This window comes from Loa loa, assembly GCF_000183805.2.
Source record: "Loa loa unplaced genomic scaffold supercont3.161, whole genome shotgun sequence".
Taxonomy (NCBI): domain Eukaryota; kingdom Metazoa; phylum Nematoda; class Chromadorea; order Rhabditida; family Onchocercidae; genus Loa; species Loa loa.
Genome location: NW_018108341.1, coordinates 57,630 through 69,055, shown reverse-complemented (window position 1 = coordinate 69,055; position 11,426 = coordinate 57,630). Strand labels below are relative to the sequence as shown.

The 11,426-nt window shown below is 36.2% G+C and overlaps 1 protein-coding gene across 1 annotated transcript in view; it reads left to right on the top strand.

Annotated features, from left to right (window-relative positions):
• Positions 1 to 11,426, top strand: part of LOAG_17957 (hypothetical protein) — a gene marked incomplete at its 5' end in the record, with an annotated part of 14,949 nt that overhangs the window by 2,896 nt on the left and 627 nt on the right. Inside the window, 22 exons of the mRNA XM_020450625.1 lie at positions 348 to 553; positions 674 to 794; positions 1,293 to 1,469; positions 1,593 to 1,830; positions 2,372 to 2,558; positions 2,686 to 2,872; positions 3,227 to 3,391; positions 3,486 to 3,658; positions 3,882 to 4,272; positions 4,730 to 4,847; positions 5,120 to 5,463; positions 5,592 to 5,667; positions 5,783 to 5,919; positions 6,097 to 6,522; positions 7,055 to 7,102; positions 7,386 to 7,569; positions 7,786 to 8,018; positions 8,347 to 8,440; positions 8,583 to 8,723; positions 8,943 to 9,484; positions 10,040 to 10,222; positions 10,468 to 10,582. Coding sequence (XP_020305670.1) covers positions 348 to 553; positions 674 to 794; positions 1,293 to 1,469; positions 1,593 to 1,830; positions 2,372 to 2,558; positions 2,686 to 2,872; positions 3,227 to 3,391; positions 3,486 to 3,658; positions 3,882 to 4,272; positions 4,730 to 4,847; positions 5,120 to 5,463; positions 5,592 to 5,667; positions 5,783 to 5,919; positions 6,097 to 6,522; positions 7,055 to 7,102; positions 7,386 to 7,569; positions 7,786 to 8,018; positions 8,347 to 8,440; positions 8,583 to 8,723; positions 8,943 to 9,484; positions 10,040 to 10,222; positions 10,468 to 10,582 — 4,486 coding nt within the window. The remainder of the gene's footprint in view (positions 1 to 347; positions 554 to 673; positions 795 to 1,292; positions 1,470 to 1,592; positions 1,831 to 2,371; positions 2,559 to 2,685; positions 2,873 to 3,226; positions 3,392 to 3,485; positions 3,659 to 3,881; positions 4,273 to 4,729; positions 4,848 to 5,119; positions 5,464 to 5,591; positions 5,668 to 5,782; positions 5,920 to 6,096; positions 6,523 to 7,054; positions 7,103 to 7,385; positions 7,570 to 7,785; positions 8,019 to 8,346; positions 8,441 to 8,582; positions 8,724 to 8,942; positions 9,485 to 10,039; positions 10,223 to 10,467; positions 10,583 to 11,426) is intronic.

Sequence of the window (11,426 nt, the reverse complement as noted above, 5' to 3'; positions counted from 1 at the left end):
TATATATATATATATATATATATATATATATGCATGTATACATATATACATATGTATGTACATATGTATATATGTATATATGCACATATATATATACATATATATGTATATATATATGTATATATATTGGATCATAATGTTATTCGGTGGAGAAGTATTCCATTAGTGAAGATTAGCACGAAACAATGATATTTTATATTTTCAGCTATGATTTGCAGCATCGTATAGTGGTGGTCATCGTTTTATGAAGAGTATCTAGCGCTTGATATGATGTGGTCATGCGTTTTGCACATGTTTAGTACACATTTTTGAATTGGAATTCTTCAATTAACTAATCGAACTTTCAGCCACAATATCGAAATCCGTGGGATAGTCCTTTGGTGCAACAAACGATTGAGCGATATAAAACGGTAAAGCCGTACTTGGTGAAAATGCTAACGGAGCATCGGCAAAACGATTTATTAGCGCAAAAATATCAGACTGAAAAATACAATATGATGTATGCAGAATGGTTGAAGAAAGATGAAAGGTACTGCAAAAGTCAGAAAAAAGTGTAAGTTTTTCACCGTTTTTCTGTATTGTTTATTAGCATTTAATATTAATTAGTTTGTTTCGGTCTATTTTAAGTAGGCATGGTAGCCATTTTTCCAACTTCTTGTTCTATTTTTTGCAGTGCGCGTGATGAGAAGCATCGGGAAATATTTGAGAAAACATTTCCGGAATTGAAAAAAACACGAGAAGAACGAGAGCGATGTGGAAGAGTGGGACTTTTATCCGCAGAACAGTTGGAACAGGTTAAATTAGTTGTAGATTAGATTCTTATAATTATTAGGTTCATTTTGTATTTCTGAAACTGAAATTGATAGGATTCAACTGATGGGGTGGCAGCGATTAGCTCAGTGGTTTAAAGGATTTTATTTTTTGGAGTCATGGTTGCACAGCGGACTACTCGAGCCGTCATTGTAGTTGACGAAATGAAAGCTTGATATATGTTACAATGTGCAACTGAGGCCAAATACTTCACACTGTACGTCCATCACCATTGAGGGAAGGACAAGCTAACATTTAGTGAAAATATTAGTGGAAAGCGTGGTGTATAGTCATGAAATTGTTCTGTTTTAACTGTTCCATGGATCTTCTTAGATAAGGTGTAATGTGCTTTCTTTGCTATGCAATATTTTCAATCTTTCCTTTCGGGAATTGTTCCGGAACCTTGTTTTTAGCTCATATTTTAGATGATATCTTATGTTTTAGATAATATTATGTTGACTGTAATATAGGCTTAATTACAGGATGAAGAGTATAAAAGACGACGCGCAGCTGCGGCATTACCACCAATGATGATGAATTTAAGGATGCGCAATGCACCATTTTATATAGATTTGAATGGAGTTGTGGCAGATGCATTGGCTGATCATAATGCTCATATTGAATATTTTTTGGGAAAGTGGACAGATGATGAAAAAAAAGTAAGGCAAATTTTCTGCACTTTGTAAATTTTTCCACTGCATCATTGCTGTCATTGATATTTCAGACTGTCTTAAATAGGGATAAAAGAATATTGATTTTGGCATTTATCACCTTTTTTCCAGACTTTCAGGGAGCAAATTGTTACATACGGCAAAAATTTTGCGGCGATAGCTGAATTTCTAGATCGAAAAAGTGTAAAAGATTGCGTGCTTTACTATTACTTGACCAAAAAGCGCCAAAATTACAAAGCATTGATGGGAAAGAAGCGGAAGAAGCCGCCAAGATGTTACAAGCCACCGATAATGCCACGCCTTGAAGAAGTAGCACTAAAAGCACCACAAGATGCGAATGATATCACCAGTAAGCTTCTCCTTCTGCTTTTAATTTCATTTTCTTAAAATCTTAACATTCGGATTCTTTCATAGAGATGTAAGCGGAGTCTGGCAATAAAGCATGTATTTTAAAAAGAAGATATCTGAGAACTCCTAGTAATATATTCCATAACCACCGTGTTATTGTTCCACACCTCTAATACTAATCAGACAGAATTATATGAATATCCTTATGATGTCGAATCTATAGATATACCAGTTTCTCAAGCACTTTGAATCCATCGATGAATACAGGATATAGATCGGTTTTAAATTCATTTTTATTAATTGTTAATCATGAAGTTAGATTAGTTATGCTGCGCACATATAATTAAAAAACAAACGAAGTAAGTCATAAATAACTCATACTGTAGTTTTTTGTTACAGTAAAGAAAAATCGATGGTTGCATTTCTGCTTTATGAGAAATAAAGTTGGAGTCGTATTTAGATTTTTTTTTCACTCTGGTCTTCGTAATGTTTTTCAAACTGTGTTATAGTGGTCTTAGTCTTAACTTTTAATCCAATTTCAGTTGTTGGTTCACGAGAACTTGAGTGTTGTATTTGTAAAGCAAAAGTGAATAGTGGTTCAAATACTGGTCGAATACTTACTCGTTTAACATTAGATGCATCCGGTTACGATGCCAGTTCAGCAAATGAAATTGATATTTGTGTGTGCCAGAAATGCAAGGCAAAGGGGATTAAACCAAAAGCTGTGACGTATGCCCTTAATTTGAATATTTAACGGATGATAAAATATCGTTTTCATAACTTTTATACTAGGCCCTGAAACTTGTTTTTCGTTTTTTCTTTTCGGAATTTGTCGAACTGTATTTTTATGTTTTAGGCGTTGCCAAATTGGTACATGCCACAATCCGCGCCGGAAAGTGAAACCAACACGACCGATGCCAGTGAAATGGAAACTGATTACGGATGAACAGAAACAATTTTTAATGCATCAAATGTTGATACCAGAAGATATATTAAAATGTTGCCCTGCATGCCATAAGAAGATCTCTAAACAATTAGATATGGTAAAGTTTTTAAATGTTGGAAATGTTACATGATTATTAGATGGTAAAGTTTTTAAATGTTGGAAATGTTACATGATTATTAGAATCCCACAGTATTATTATGAGTGACACCTAACTTCTCTGCATTTCGACTAGTTAATTTGCATTTTCGGTTTAAACCAACCATTTTCAATTAGCTGCTGGTACTTCAAGTACTACCTTGTTTTTATTTAGTTTTAGGCTGCTTCTGAATGATTTGGTTTTTGTTTCCATTTCATTATCACTATCCAAAGAAACAGTAAATTATACAAGGCTGAGAAAGTTTTAGTGGGAGTTTTTTTTAATATTTTCAGTGAACGATTGCAATTTTTTTAGCTTATCGCTGGTGAATTGGAGGAAGAAATGGCTTTATGGAAGAAGTCTTCTGCTGTTATTTGGAGCAGTGAAGAAGTGGAAATATTACGCGCCACAGTCACTTCAGTAGGTGGGAAAGATTGGGATGCCGTGGCAGAAAAAATGGGTAATAAATATAGTGCCAAGGTATGTTAGCTTTGAAAACGGATGAACTATTGATTTGATGATAAATTTGAAGTTGGTTCACTCCTCTCATTCAAACGAGCATTTTTAAATACAGCACTGCCGAGAACAGTATGAAAAGATTTATGGTTTGGAAAGCGTCAAAAAAGAAGTAGAAAGCGAAGATGATGTTAGTGAAGACGATAGAGAGAATCCACAATTGCAGCAAACTGGTGTTGCAGTTAAGAATGATATTGCTGAACCGGATCCGAGGTTCGCGCTTTCCATTCCGTAGGTTTTTTCTTCAGTTGTTTGAAAAGATCATTGTTGAATAAATTATTGCAATTTTGCCGGGAAAGAATATGGAATCTGAAAACGACAAATTGTTTAGGAAGTGACTAAAATTACTTCGCGTGACAATGATTTTTATTTTTGTATCTTATAATCCCTTTTGATTCTTTATTCCTCAATAAATTTCTTATCCACAATATTGTCATACTACGTAACATTTCAGCGGTGAAAGCAGTGCAACATTAAGCGCTGATGAAGCAGCCAATCACGATGATTGTGTTATTTTATTGCCTCCAGTTGCAAAATCACCGTCAACACACTTATATAAACCAAGGTTTCGTGGTACTTCTGGACTGGCTTCAGAAGCTCCGATTTTATCTGTAAGTAGTTCCCACTTGCAACTGTCAAAATTCAAGGAATCAGAAACTATGTCATCTTCATTGACATGTCGTAAATCTGACGCAAGTGCCTCCTCGTCGTCGGATCTTTCGAACATAGATGATATCACAAAAACGACTTCCCTAGCGCCGCAGTCATCCTTTGTTGGAAGTGCACTTCTTGCAACACTTACTTCCTCCACTCCGGATTCGATGCCTGCACGATCTTCTGCTCAGGTATGTAAAATTTTCTAGTTTTTTCCAGAAATTTAATCTGACTGTTTAATCACGATAATATTATAATAAGTCCTAACGTTTATATATATTTCGAAATTCAGAGTATTGAACAAATGGACTGTGCTTTGCTGATGTGGATAGGTTGAATCATTAGTATCCCTATCCTACTTAAGCTACGAAAATGTTTTCTACAAGATTGGTTTTTATACCGTCGTCATTAACTTCTGTGGGTGGATATAGTAGAATATATAGGTTGTCATACTGTTGCAAATACAGTTGCTTAATTAACGGGAGTCATACTACATCAGTATGGTGAATCCAAATTATTCAAGTTATCTTTGAGTAGTAATTTTGTCCATAGGGATTTATAACTGAATAAGATTTAATGATGATGGCAAGGCCGTCGTCGTTCCTTATACAAATTTTATTTTCCATGATAATTGAAGTACTTTTGAAGATGGAAATCGATAGATTACCTCCATGCTCAGTCTCAGTAACGAGATCGTCAACTTCAACAGTTACCCAGTCGGTTCCGTCTGTACTTGGAAATATCGTCAGAGGTTCGATCACCCAAGGTTCCTCATTTTATTAGAAAATTATCATTTGCATACACATACTTCATTTCAAAAAATTTCCTGATTTTGATGAAATAGTTTGAAATCCGTTCTGCGACAGCGCAATTCTGACAAGTTGGCTTAGTCGCATTGTCTTCTCATTATCATATGACAGATGAAAGATCTATTATTATTCCGATTAAAATTGTGGTATATACTTATAAGATTACTTTTTACTTCATTTTTAAACTGTTGACAACAATTATCTTGAATGAATTTTGGCTTGTTTATAGGGACGCCTGTGATGAGACCACCATCGTCACCAACCCCCAATAATGATTTATTGTTAGAAAAAATGAAACAAATACAAATGCTTTCTGCTGGAACGGTTGCTACCGGTGCATCTTTAGCAGCAGCGGTAGCAGCAGCTAATAATATTGCGACAAGTTCCACGCCATCAGTCCCAACACCAACACTGCAGCCTAATGCAAATGCAGCTGCAGCACTTCCTTTTTTACAGAATTCATTGGCAGCAGCAGCAGCCGCTGCTGCATTTCCTACTGCTGCTGCTGACCCGAGTATGTCGTCGTTGGCTGCTTTCTATAATCAGCTAGCAGCAATGGATCCCACCATGCAAGTGAGTATCTTTTTTTCCTCCGGGAGAAATAGTTTTTATTTTTTCCCTCAGAGAAAATTCGAAAATTTAGGCAAATTTGCAATTTGTATTTTCATGGCCTAGAGGCGTTTAATACTAATTTTTTTTAGTATGCTATGACAATGAAGATAATGCAACAAGCTGCACAACAACATGAATATGAACGTCGATTAGCTGCACTACGAGGTTACAGTCAATGATTGTTTTATTGTTTCTTTGGGGCTGTTAATTATAATTGGGGAGTTAATTCAGTTAATTCATTACTACGAGCAAAAGTTTAAAGCGCCACTGCATTTTTTAGCAAGCAGTGTGGTTGACCAGTACCGACAGCAGGCTTTGGCTTTGGGTCTTTCTGAGCAACAACAACAACAACAGATACAGAGCAGCCATCAGCAGCAACAAATGAATGCATTAGCAAATGATCAAGCAAAACTCCTGGTCAGTTTTAGATTTTTCATGAGAAAAAGAAACGGAAGATTTTTTCTTTTGTGGGAATTATTTTGATTAACCTTGAAATTTAATCTGCGCAAAATTGTACCTGAGCTGTTATTTATGAAGTTATCCCGACTAAACTTAAAGTTCCATCAGCGTAAACTATATTTGAATTTTTTGCAGTTATGGCAACAACTGATGCAGCAATCGACCAATATGAAGCCGTTGCAACAACAACAACAACAACAACAACAACAAACAATACCACAAACAGTTAACTTACAACGTACGGCAGCGGCAAACACAATGTTAGCTGCAGCTGCAGCGTCCGCAAGTGTACATCCATCGGTTGCAGCCCACTTAAGTGCTCAACCAAATACTCAACAACAACAACAAGTAAAGCAGTTTATTACAACAGCAACAGCATCGGCAGCAATATCTCCAAATATCTCGGGCAGAATGGCAGCAGGTAGTACAGAATCGCAACGTACAAACATGCAACCACTTTCGTCAACAGCTTCTCAACTCTACAATGATTTTCGTAATGCTGAACAAATGCGTAAAGAGCTAGATGAAAATGTACGACAGGTGGAAGCACAACAAAAACTTGTACGATATATTTTTATTTATTGCTAGCAGTGTATTTAAACAGTATAACGTCGCTATTTCATGTGGAATCGGAAGACGTGCATGTGACGAAAGTTGTCTTAACGTTAGCTATAGAACGAAAATGCAGCGAGTGCTTACATCCTCTGCAGGATGACACTGAACTTATCTATTACTCACAGTTCTTTCTAAAGTATTTACGAGAAAACTGTCCTATCCCGACCATTTCATCGCGTGGGCAGGAAAGATATTGAACAGAATTATCGCAGTACGATGGCAGATTAGGTTTGAAACGTATCAGCTGAGGGGAGAAGATATTAACCATCTGACGAAAAGTTATTCGGGTACATAATATTTTTCCCCGTGAATTCATGCACATTTATTGTACATGAATTCAAAGCATTGATAACTCCTTCTTTATTAGCGAAATAAGGATAAGTCTGTTGCAGTTATGGTAATTCATCTTAGAAATAGCTAAAGAAATATATATCATTCGTTTCATATGTTCATATGTATCATTTTTTCTTTTTTTTAGCAGGAAGAAATCCGTTATATAGAGCAACAGCGAAGGCGTGTCGTCGAAGTAAGTTGTGTTTTGGATACTGTGTGTTCTATAGCAAAGTGTATTTGACAGTTCTACTTTTTTCATATCCACTGATGTGAAGATTATCGAAGAAGGATTATATTTGTGGAATATGCTGCAAGATCCCTAACTTATTCATTTATTAATTTGTTTCATTAGCGGGAATGTTGTTGGAAGATGGTGAAATTAATTCTCTTGGAAACAGGATTTTAATCTCTTTTATTTTTATTGGAAATATGTTTCGAAAAATATTTATTTTAGCCGAATTTCCGAATCATTCCAGGAAGAAGCCCGTATCAGTGATGAATTAAGCCGAGTGTCGCAGATTGAATATCCACGTGCTTTACGATCGCAGGATGGCGAGGCTGCGCGTGTTCATTTGCAAACTATAGAACGTCTTAAGGAACGACATACAGCAATGCAGCATTATTTGCGAGCTTATGACGAAGGATTAAAGGCACTCAGTGGTTAGTTTTATCAATTTTTGTTTTTTGGCGTACTTAAAAAGTCCGTTTATGGGCTGCACTTTCGGGAGCACAATTACTGCAACCGCTGAACATGATATATGAGACGTCCCAACTGCATTGCCATAAAGTGATTTTCTATTTTTCAGAATCTTAATTAGAACTTCAGTGCCGATCTTTTTGATCCCTAAGTAATATTTTTTCATATTGCTTTTTTAGGAAGAAGTGCATTAACATCTGCTGGTTCTCCCGGAGTAATAGTGAGAGGTATGGGTGACGAACGTACTACTGCCGCTAGTGGTCCTGTTAGCAAAGGTGCTATGAAGGAATTTCCTCCATCGGTAACCAGGATTGGAGTTACTTCATCATCACAGACTATATCTGGTCAGAGTCTGATTGGCATAAAACGAACTTTGAATGATTCTGCGCTTGCAGCAGCAGTTGAAGGACGAGTAAGTATTGACTTGTTCAGAGCATTACGTTTTTGATTTGAATATATTTTTAGACCTAATTCAAAAGGCAACAACCTTGTCGAATTGGCGTTCTCTTTAGCCTTCAGAGGCAGACTATTTGAAAAATGTTTAAGAAAACGTCATCAGGAAAGTGTTATCAGGAAAAGTGACTTGAATTCAAATAAATGGTGCTTTTCAGTTTTATGGAATTGTTTTTGTCTAAAATTTCACGCGTCTACAATCCATTTTGGCCATTTTACCATACTGTAAATAAGATATTTCGAAACTTCAAAAAAACTCAAATTTTGCAAACAAAATTATTCTGCAGTTTGCTGGACAGAGCACGTCATGCGACTCAGCTGCGCCTGAAGGATGCACTACAAATCGACGTTCACGTGTTGACTCTCACATATATCGGAAAGGTTGGTGCTTCGTGACTGGAAGTCATACTTTTTATAGAATAGAATTTTTTCACGTTTTATTCGACTAATTTGTGGGAATTTCAATATGGTTTTTTCCTGGATGGGGTATGTGAATGACTGAAAACATATTCTATCTTCATAGGATTGGACAGCACAATGTTCGATTCAGGATCAACATCGCATCTCTTGCGTGCACAGAGCCATAATATGTCTTTCGACGAGGAATTTAATCGCACTGAGCATCGAAATATGCAGAATAACTATGAAATTAAGCGGAAATCAGGTGATTTTGCAAATCTAAGCGATTTTTTCAAATCCAGATTAATGAAAAAGCATTCAAATCGATTTTTTTCGAATTCATTTCAGCTTAACTTTCCTTATGTGGATTTTTAGTTATGAGTTGGAAATCTGACAAAAATTTCATGGGAGGCGGTATCGTGAAATCCATTAATTTTAGGATTTCGATTCGTTTCAAAAATTTTCTTCGTTAACCAATTTTCAGGCATTCACACCGTGTATCTTCCATCTTTATCCGATGTTCACCATATTCCAAGTGTGAAAACGCCTGCAGCAAGTCAAAAACGTGTCGCGTCACCGACAGTTACTGCCACTGCGCATTTTGTTTGTACCACACCGAATAACTCTCCACCTACATCTCCACATCCACAACCACTTGCAGCTTCAGCTCCTTCAACATCCATATCTCGAATATCTCCAGCTCAGCAGCAGCATCACTTTCCTCAGTTTGTGCCCACTTTGTCGCAGCATCAAGCCAGATTTTCACCATCTCAGTCCACCTCTGCTCCAAGTACTGTAAGTGTTTCTCCACATGGACTTCCAACGACTGCTATTCTTGGACGTCCAGTCGTAAGCCCCGTAAACAGTTATACCTCTGGAGTACGTACTCCAGTTTCCGCACTCGTTTCACCGCGGACACCCCTTTCCATCAATCCAAATCTGCCATGTTCACATTCAACACATGTTTCACCACGTAATTCATCAAGTTTACTCGTATCAACACCTACGACTTCGTCTCCTTTCCAGGTTCTTTGATATTTTGCTAGTAAAAGAATGGTCAGTAATACTTTACAAACGACTTTTGGAAAAATTGAAAAAGCTTGCGTAAAATTTTTCCTATCCTGGAAAGTTTCTAAAATTTGATGCGAATAAGGCGAGTGTGAAGTTGAATGCATGACAAAAAAAGGCATCAGTTAAAACCGTTGTAGATGAAACATTTGAATCAGGGTGTGTTTGATCAAACAAGGAAAAGGGCTAGTGGTATTCTGGAGTCAGTGTTAGGGTCAATTTGCATAAAACTTTCTCCAAGTTTTTCGATTGGAATTTTCCATTAAACTGCAACGACTTTTGTAGCATAAACCTTATTTTTCCATGCTTCTTAAAATATTTCCTTACCTTTTGTAATAGTCGATCTATAAATTGTTTTTTTTTTTTTTTTTTAACCACTTCTCGCATGTTACGTTTGATCCTTTAGAACTGACTTTTGGAGGAGGTTTATTGAATATTCCATGTTCCAATGTTACTGTAGAGCAGGTGTTTCTTTTTTTTTTTTTTTTTTGAGGACAATTTGCACTGTTACAGATATCGACATTAGGGATCTTATCACCGAAGGTATCATCTCAAAGTATCTCCAGTTCACCGACATATCAGACACCTGCAGTTGTTCCTGGAAATACTTTGGGCGCATCGGTTCCTTCCATGCTTGTAACAGGCGCGGTAGATGTTAATGATGATGGTGCGAATGCGATAATAACTGCAACTGAGGTATGATACATCTTCCAAAATAAAACTGCATCTGTAGTGATTCTGTAGAATTTAAGCAAATATGTCATTTTTGCTGTCGTTATAACAGGTAGTTTATAATTTGCTTGAAACACCTATTATTTAGGTTTGTTTAGTTTTGTGATGAAATTTGGTTAAGTACTATGGAATTTTTTTTCAAGTTTGATCGTGTGATTTTATAAAAAAAAAATGAAAAAATTTACGAAAAGAAAATGAATAAATTGTAGGACGAAGGAAAACAAACCCTTATAGAAAATCAGCAGCGCTCGGAGTCTGTTGCTGTCGCGAATTACGAACCGCTATCACCTGATACCTCCGATACCGCACCTACATCTCAAACAGGTTATTTTTCACTTTTCTTCTCTAACTTGATGTAGTGCGAATTTATGGATCGAGTTCTTTTAAATTCTTTTAATTTTGACCTCAGATTCCCAAACTATCGGGAAGCGGGCATTTCAGAGCACCTAGGTTATTTTCGAGTAAAGAAAGTTTTTGGGTTGCTTTTTCTTCAAACTCTATTCATATCTAAAGATATTTTCAAATCATTATTATTCTATATCCAAAATTTCAATTTTTTTTTTTTTTGATAACGAAAGTTGGACTTTTGTGTAATATATGAATATAATATGTTATACTACTAATTTGATAGCCTAGAGAATTGCCGTTACTTTTATTTAAACCCATGAAACAAAACCTAATAAACTTGTATGTAATTCGTGTCATTTTTTTTCAAGTGGATTTCAGACTCTTCTACCGATCAGGCTACAAATTTACCTCTTTTTTCATTTCTGAATTTGCCGGATAATGGAAATGGTACACTAAGTGCTCCAACAATCCGACCAGTTGCTTCTTCTCCGGATGATTCCCTGTCAAATACGCGAAATATACCAACTGCAAATATTATTCCACCTCAGTTAATAACAACAACGACAAGTGGGAACATGACATTGCCTATGAAACCACCACCGCAACCGATACGATAAAGGCAATCTGGAGAATCAGATCACATTTGACTAAATATTTCGTGATATAAAAATAAAAAACAATTAAGATAACAATAAAGACATATTGAATTGAACTATTGATGGCCATAAAACGACCACAGTTTGAAACCAAAATACCAATTTAGAAAGAAGCAATCAATCAGTAAAAAACTACGTAGTAGAACGACCCCATGGCAGGTCGA